Source organism: Sinocyclocheilus rhinocerous, unplaced genomic scaffold (genome assembly GCF_001515625.1).
Source record: "Sinocyclocheilus rhinocerous isolate Xijiao unplaced genomic scaffold, SAMN03320098_v1.1 scaffold2343, whole genome shotgun sequence".
Classification (NCBI taxonomy): Eukaryota; Metazoa; Chordata; class Actinopteri; order Cypriniformes; family Cyprinidae; genus Sinocyclocheilus; species Sinocyclocheilus rhinocerous.
The window spans coordinates 63,209-72,123 of NW_015650719.1; the positions used below are offsets into that span (position 1 = coordinate 63,209).

The 8,915-nt window shown below is 36.8% G+C and overlaps 1 protein-coding gene across 1 annotated transcript in view; it reads left to right on the forward strand.

Annotated features, from left to right (window-relative positions):
- The window catches only part of LOC107712533 (transcription factor COE2), a 37,914-nt gene continuing 28,999 nt past the window's right edge, over window positions 1-8,915 (forward strand). Inside the window, exons 1-6 of the mRNA XM_016517835.1 lie at window positions 1-134; window positions 2,076-2,232; window positions 2,690-2,747; window positions 3,056-3,111; window positions 3,229-3,302; window positions 4,753-4,821. Coding sequence (XP_016373321.1) covers window positions 1-134; window positions 2,076-2,232; window positions 2,690-2,747; window positions 3,056-3,111; window positions 3,229-3,302; window positions 4,753-4,821 — 548 coding nt within the window. The remainder of the gene's footprint in view (window positions 135-2,075; window positions 2,233-2,689; window positions 2,748-3,055; window positions 3,112-3,228; window positions 3,303-4,752; window positions 4,822-8,915) is intronic.

Consider the following 8,915-nt stretch of genomic DNA (forward strand, 5'->3'; position numbering starts at 1 on the left):
ATGTTTGGGAGTCAAGATCACCCGACAAGAATCATCAGTGGGTTGAAAGTGGGAACTTTTGAAGAAGAAATGGATCCTGTTCGTTCTTGGGTGCGAAATGTCGGCGTTATTGATGCAAACATAGCGGCACAGAGGTAGGCTATTCTGCACTAATGTAGCTACACTAAATTCTTTTAATTAGTTGAAGTCTTTACATGTAAAAACACCACCTAAAGACTGAAAATATTTCTTTATAAACTGTCCAGTCCTTAGCAGAAATAACACACAACACACATGTTAAACTAGCCTATTTGTTAACTATCCAAAAGAACAGAACATGAATTAGAATTAAAATAAGTAGGCCTATTAGCCTAAACGATTGTATGAGTTATCAAAATATGTATCTACCAAATGTAACATGCGCGTTTATTGTTTATTTTTATATTTATAATCATTAACTTTAAGAGTGTGTTTTGTTTTCTATAACATTGCAAAAATATCCAGCAACAGGTTAGGCTCTTCTGTGGCGGGTGAAGGTAAAATGACACCAGAGATTAGTAGCTTCGGATCTCAGCCTTCAGTGCTCTTGTCAATAGCTTGAGGTGACAGAGTCACGAGTCGAATGAAAGAGGCAAACAAGACAATACATTGAAACCCGTTTTGTGTCAGGAGCCTCATATTTAGCATACTTTCTATTAAGCAAATCGTAGGCTACAATTTTATACGAATCAGAATGTGTACGAAATTGCACACTTGTAAAATTTCTCGTGTGATCAGGTTAATCACAATAACGGGTAAAACATCAGCTCTCCGTTGCGGCTCCAGCTTTTCGAAAAATCAAAGTTAAGAAATATTTATTATAACGTAAAATGACACCAGAGATTAGTAGCTTCGGATCTCAGCCTTCAGTGCTCTTGTCAATAGCTTGAGGTGACAGAGTCACGAGTCGAATGAAAGAGGCAAACAAGACAATACATTGAAACCCGTTTTGTGTCATGATGATATTACTTAAAACGCTTGAGCACGTCACTTGAACGGTGATTGTTTGTCGTTCTTCTTTCCTTTTCATTTCTTGCTCACTTGAAGTGTAGCATAATTTTCTTTAAGCATATGTTTAATCCAGTATCAACGGATTTAGGATATACACAAGTGAATAGTTTTATTCTGAGGAATTCAAAATCAAATAATTAAAAGTAGACTATAGTGGTGATAATAACACTCTACTAATAATCGTTCTAAGTATCTTAATATTAGGCTACCGAAAACACGAATCTACTATCTCAGTTTCTTTTTTCTTTTCTTTTTTTTCGATTTCATAATTATATAACCTAAATGAATCGACGTTAACGGCCCAGATTACAGAGACTGTTGCCTTTGGAAAACGCAGCCATAGACAGCTGTTAGTTGTTGCATATAAATCTATAGGAATAAATTCTTAATTAGCTGTCAATTTTCAACGAATTTTTGAGATGTCATGAATTATTTCATCAAATGTTATAGTTATATGTTAATGTTATATATTATTAGAACAATTACAACATCGAAAACCTGATTTGTTGGCTACATTTGGGTGGTTCAAAAAGTGCACATTGTGCTTTCAGTGTGTCCTTATAATAAAACGTCTGATATATCAGATATGGCTGCAAACACAAACATTTGGTCAGATTTTCTTTTCTTCAAAAATTGAGCCTTTAATATTTTAAAAATTTAAGAACTTGTAATCGAATTTGGTGAGAGCAACTAATAAAATATGAAAAAGACAATTGCTAAATTATATAGGCTATTTCTAATATATTTTTATCATGACTATGTGCTCAAAATAAACTTTTTAGGCTTAAATAGGTACTGTCTTCAGCAAGACACCGTTTTAAAGATTCAGACACAAGCAAACATTTTTATTACTAGAATCAGTGGAAATGTGGCTCCAATAGACATGTTTTTCATTTGTATATCTTGTCAGAGACATGCATTAAGAATTGTATTGAACTTATGTTGAATTTAGTGGATTGTATTATATCATGGTCAGTTATATGAATTTTGAAAAATATGAATAAATAAATAATCTGTTTTTATTCTGCAAAACCCTACATCCATAGTGGATTGGCCTTATCCCGTGCTCACTTTGAAAAGCAGCCTCCCTCCAATCTCAGAAAGTCCAACTTCTTCCATTTTGTTCTGGCACTCTATGACCGCAATGGACAGCCTGTGGAAGTGGAGAGGACAGCGTTTGTTGACTTCGTGGAGCAGGATAAGGTAAATTCTATAACATGATCCACATGATTGAACGTTATTGGATTTCTGATGATATTTCCTATTGTTTAACATAGATTTAAAGCTTGAGCTTGGCAAGAGAAAACAAAACTTTATAAAACAAACAGAACATAAGGAATATTTGAAATGCAGGAAATTTAGAGAAGCCATTCTTGCACTCTGACACATCTTTTACATCAGCTTCCTCTGCCCAAGTCTTGTCTATGTATGTCCATTTTTCCTTATTTTTCATCCCTCCTCTGCACTGTCCTGACCTAGGTTCTCAAACTCCAGCTAAATGCACCAAAATCATTAAAAACTGTATATTGCAGTAGTATAGTTTTGATTTGTAGACATTACTCAATCATGAACTCCTGTATGCTTGATTAAATGCTAATTTTGCGTAATCAAAATTCTTTGTTCTTTCCATGTCTGTCCTTGCTGTTCTTCTAAGGAGCAGACAGGGGAAAAGACCAATAATGGAACTCACTACAAACTCCAGCTCCTCTATAGTAATGGTATGCTCAACATTTCTCATCACATGTATACCTTCTTGTCCAAATAGATAATCATTCTTTCTGTTGGGACATATAGCATTCAACATTTAGTTTTTGCAGAGCAAAAAGCAATAATTATGTGATCATATAATGTGTTAAATGGACATTTAAAATTTTCATTTTTGTTTTCTTATCAAAGAAAGAACCTATTCTACTCTTTCGTACTATTTGATCCAATGGCAATGTGGTTCCAAATTTAAGTAGTTTCTGTATCAACATCTGTTAAGAATACGGCATCAACAAGGTTTGTTTGTTGTTTTTGTTCACAGGTGTTCGCACAGAACAAGACCTTTATGCACGTCTCATTGATTCTGTCACTAAACAGGTAAAGCATCATCTTCTTTTTCTGAGGTAAAAGCCTTTTAGCCGCAAGAAACACGTTCTTAGTTTTGCTCTATAATGTGTTGATAACCTCTTTTTAATTCTGCTTTACATGGTTCAGCCTATATCATATGAGGGACAAAACAAGAATCCAGAAATGTGCCGTGTTCTGCTAACTCATGAGGTCATGTGCAGGTGAGAAAAAAACCACCCCAAAACATAAAACAATCAAATCTATTGATCTGCAAGGTGCCATTTGAGAGGGATGAATTTTTTGAGCTTTTGAGCTTTTTTGAACTTAAGAAAACATGCAGCAAATTCAGTTTTCTCTACAATGACCCATACTTTACATCAGTCTACCTACATTCTTAATAATGGAGGTTCTTTATTGGCATCAATGGTTCTATGAAGAACCATGAAGAACATCCTTGGAACCAATGTGCAAAAGGTTCTTTATAGTGGGAAAAGTTGTTCAGATTATTAGTGTGTTCATCATACTGAGAAAAAAAAAGTTATTTTAGAAACTGTTCACTGAAAGGTTCTTGCTCTTCTATAGCATAAGTAATGCTAACATGATTTGCTATCATAGGACAAGGCCACAAACTCTCATAATTAAGGGAAGGTACACAAATATTGGAAATGTATAGATGTATGTTACAACTCTACAAAATATTGAGTTGCATTGATTTATGACTGATTTCAGCCCCTGCTGAAGACATTTGCTCAGAACATCCCCATATTAATCTACTAAAATGTAGCAATAATACATGCTATCTTGTCTTGGGTAACATGTTAATAATAGCAGTGGGAGCCTCTGTGTTTGAATCCCTAGACGTTTACATAAAAGCAATATTTCAGGAAATATGCTGTATGTTCAACCAACCAAAAAATTTATTTCTAGAGTCAGTTTCACTCCAAAGGTGCAGTCACGTTAGGGAAATTAGGGAAGTCACTTTTAAACCAAGCAACTTTCTGTTGGTCAATGCGGCAAATTCGTGTGACCAACCACAAACAAAATCTGCATGGGGTAATCTTTTGGCTTTACACAAAATTCCCAATTGTGGTTACCTTTTGAAATGATTGAATTTTTAAACGAAAATTCGCCCAGCAATGATAAAAGCGAACTGCAAGCCTGCAGTGATGTTCACAGACGATGCTAAATGCTAATCATGAACAAAATGATTGATAATACACATTTTCTATACAGAATAAGCACAAGTTAATGTCTATAAAGAGTACATGGTAGCTGGGCTAAGAGAAAGAGGAACAGCAAGTGTCACAGGAGACAGAAGAGACGGGGGTGTGCAGTGACCTCAGGCTTGAGGACAGCATTAGGGAGGGCAGAGGGGGAGTCAGAATTGGCTCTGCCCCCATTGTGTAGCCAGCAGATGCCCGAGTGGGTGCGTAGGAGGGGTGACGTGCCCGTGAACAGACAGGAGGTCCACCGATGGGGTGTGTGTGTGTGTGTGTGTTGGGGGGGGGTTGTCTGCTCTGTGTAGGGTCGTGTTTGTGTGTGTATGCTTTAGAAGCGGCGATTGAGCTTGATCATTCACAACCAATGTGACAGATTGCTTGACTGTCTTAATTGTAGTGGTCTTATGGAGCAAGTGTTAATCATTCATTATCTTCTCTTTTTCATACAAAGTCGCTGCTGTGAGAAAAAAAGCTGCGGCAATCGTAATGAGACACCATCTGACCCTGTCATCATTGACAGGTAAGTCCGGTTACAAACCTTTTCTCAAACAGGAACATGTTTGAATGATTTATTTGTGCACCCAGTCCACAGTCTATTTTACTTCTATTTCATTTGATTAAAGGGAAGAAAAATGTGAGATATAATCATTTTGAGGGAACTTCAATCCCAGTTCTCAATAAAGTCTGATATGAGAAAAATAATGGCACATGGTTTAGCACTCTAAGACTAGCATACTAAAACAAGGCCCAATAAAGTCTCTATGGGACAAAACAAGTTCAGTCTGTATGTAAGGAATATCGGTAATATTTCACTTTTTTTTAGATAGTGATTCGGGTTTTGAGAGTGAAAAAAATCTGTCCTTCTTTATTATTTCCCTCCTTGCTTAGAAAGGGTCAGTTTCTTGCTTATTTTCTCCTTTTCCTATACATAAAACAACTCTTAAATGCCCCATGTAAACTCTCTTGTGCGTACTGAATCACTCTTTCTCCCACAACCTGGTTGCCACAAGCTATCTTTCAAAGATATGGATAATATAGTTTCCTTTATGTTCAGATCTTGCTTGATATCCTGTTCAAGCTAACATTGTTTATAAAGCGTCTCTGAGGATCTGCGCTGTCTTTCTCAAGTCAAGAATGGAAAAAACTGGACTGTTGTCTTAGATTTTCCCAGAATTCCTCAGCACCACAGCTGTTTTTATAGTTTTCTCTCTGGTTCTTCTCTCCTCTCTCTCTCTCTCTCTCTATCTCTCTCTCTGTCCTGTCTGTAATTTTTTTAAATTCTCCAAACATGGCCAGATTTACACAGAGTTACAATAAAACAGTGGTTTTAGACAGCCATGTTCAGTATTGACAGATGCTTTCCCCCCCTCTCCCTGTAGCTTATACATCGCATCATTAGTGCATTATGATACTGTACTTCTCAGTTTTGGCAGCAGTAAACAAACGTATTGTGTACCATTTTGAAAATCATGAATATGGAAAAATGGATATTGTGGAATATGGACTAATGAATATAGGTTACATTGGTAGAGTCATACAGTTGATGGATTGGCACCACATCTTTTTCTCTTGGCTGCAAAATATTTGTTGAGCGATGTTTATATTTAATATCTTTTAATATATTCATTAGATTAGATTCCAGAAAATAGTATTTTCAGTGCTAAATTCTACATTATTTAACCTTCACTCTCTCATTTTCTTCCTTTTTTTGCCACCCACAACCTTTTTCCCTAATATTGATATAATTAGTCAGCCTCATCAGGATACCTCCCCAATGCATGTGGGAATTGTGATCCCAAAGCACCTACACCCCCCTCCTTTTTTAATCTGTGTCCGTTTTGTTTGGACCTGCTGCTCTGTCTGTCTGTCTCTCCACCCCCTTTCTGCCTCCACAACTAATCCAGTTATTAGCAGAAGGGGAGAGAATGGCTCTCAGCTGATCCTGAAGGAGTCTTTTGTCACATTAAGCCTCACATCTCCCCTCGGTTCTTCTTGCTGCCAGAGAGTTTACAGCCTAGCTTTGTATCATTACCTGTCCATATGTTATATTACATACTAATTTTGGCACATTTGAAACCTTTATTTATGCTAGCTGGTTTGTAATTATGTCTTATCATGTGCTTGTGCCTATGTTAGAATTAAATTGATTTAAAGACCAACTTAGTCAGTCCAATAGTCCATGACTGATCAATACCACCAGTGTGCTTTGGCCACATACTTTGATCCTGTAGATGAAAGCTGCTATGTTTTAAAATGAAAATTGGCAATAAGGATGACAATGAACATTTTGGTTGGCATATATTGGTATACTGACTAAACCAATCAGGGACCAAACCGTCACGATCATTTGTAAAAACTTATTTTATTTATTTAGAGTTAATCCACAAAGATTTATTTTTTTAAATGTAAAAAGAATTGTGAGTTTAAGTAGTTTAAGTAACCTTCAGTTAAGTAAATGTGAGTAAAAATGGCAATTTATTTTCAGTCGTTTTAGTGTTAAGAAAACATGCCTAAATTGGATTAGGAAAAGTTTGTCAAAGTAGAAGCACTAATTAGAAAGATAATAAATGTTTCTGAAGCTCCGGTATATCCAACCTTTGTGGTAAATGTACAGCTGTATGGCTAACAGCTTGAGGTTTAGCAAGTCAGTACCACACAGGTTCAATAAATGGATGTGTATGACCAGTGGGGGTTGAAAAAAAGCTGTTGAAAAGAAAGAGAGGGTTGAAAGGGGATCAATCCCACAGTGGGTTTTGTGGAAACAAACTTAAATAATCAATATGATATAATCTTGTCAATAGAATAATTAAGGCTGATAGATTGGTATGCTTATTTGTTTGTTTGTTTTCTTTTGTCATAACTGTTTCTAAAAGTTGTTCTGATGATTGCTGAAAAGAAGTTGCTAATAATTTAGTAATCTGCAATATCGCCACAGAATTTGGATGTAGTTATAAATACCAGTCCTCTATTTTAATGCTGACTACTAATGTGCATACTGTACTAACATTACCTTTGAATTAATGAAATACCGATTTCAGAATTTATCAATTAAAAAAATGCCAGAAAGTAACAACAATAAAAACAAAAACCGCTACTGTGGCTCTCAAATTTAAGAGCCACAGTAGTGGTATAAGGATGTTGACTCAAAAAAAAAAAATCATTAACACACTTGGGGCTGTTGTTTCAAAGACTGGTCTGACATAACATATAATTCGCATGCCTAGTTCTCTCTGCAATGAATACTCTGATTTGGGGGGTGGAAATCACAGTAATAGGAATGGTACCATCTGTCCCCTCTCACTTTGCTAATCAAACCCAGGGGAGTGCAAAACTACTGGATCAATGGAAAGACAATTAACTGATCCTGAAGGGAAATTTTAGTTCGGCAGCAGAACCAACACCCAACAAATGGTAGCTACTATAGAACAAGTCAAGGGGATGGCAGAATAAATGGTAGCTACTATAGAACAAGTCAAGGGGATGGCAGAATAAAAAATAGCTTTGACACTTGAAATTCACATTACATAAGTCTTTACTTGACACTTGAAATTTAGCACTGGTTGCATCCATTTCTCTGGATCAGATTTTAAGATTTAATGTTTCTAAACCTCGGTTGCAGTCCATCTGCTTTAAATTCAATAGATTGGGCATTATTTGGAAAGGTGATTTCTGTCACTGCTGTGAGGAACAGTGCTGCCTATGGTGTTAAAATATAATGTCCGTGGCTAATCCATAGCAAATGTGAACACATGCAGACAGGAGTGAGGGGGGAGCGAGAGGGAGGAACTGTGTTGAAGGAGAATGGGAGGAAGAAAATAGTAGGGAGACTGACAGGGCTCACAGCAGGCCTGCTGGGAAGCTGTCAATGGCCCTATCAACCCTGACCTGAGTCCGGACAGAGTCATCACACACACACACACACACACACACACACACACACAGACAGACATATGCACACACATGAGACTACATTGTGATGTAGACTACGTCAATGATGTAAACTAATTCAGGGCATCTGTCCTGATGAATATATTCCAAAACCTGCAGTATACACAAAAAACAGGAACGTATTTCTGCAGAGAAAGTGGGACGTTGAGGCATACAGATTTTAGCTTGGAGGATGAGATCTTCTGGATCTCCTCCAGATTGCTGGCAAGCAGACACACACACAAACAAACAAACAGAGGGGCCAGGCTAGCACCAGGGGGCATCATTAACTCATTAGTGAAATTTAAGACAGTCAAGCACCAGTGCCTTCACACACTCACACACACACACACACACACACACACACACACACAGACTGACATATATATCTCTACCCATGACAGCATATGATGCAGAGGGTTAATTTGATCAGAATGGCATTTATAGAAAAAATATCTCAAGATGACTGGATGGCAAGGCTGCTAATTAAGCATTTTCTCTAATATCTGTGTGATAAAATATAGTGCATTACAAAAGTATTTAAACCCATTGCGTTTTTTATGGCACTTAAAGTGTCTTGTGTGTTTGTTTTTTTTTTTGTTCTCTAAACTCACATCAAGCTGTTCTGTTTGAGACGTTCAGTAAAGTGAGTGCTGGCATCCTCCATTCAATCCCCCTCTCCACACA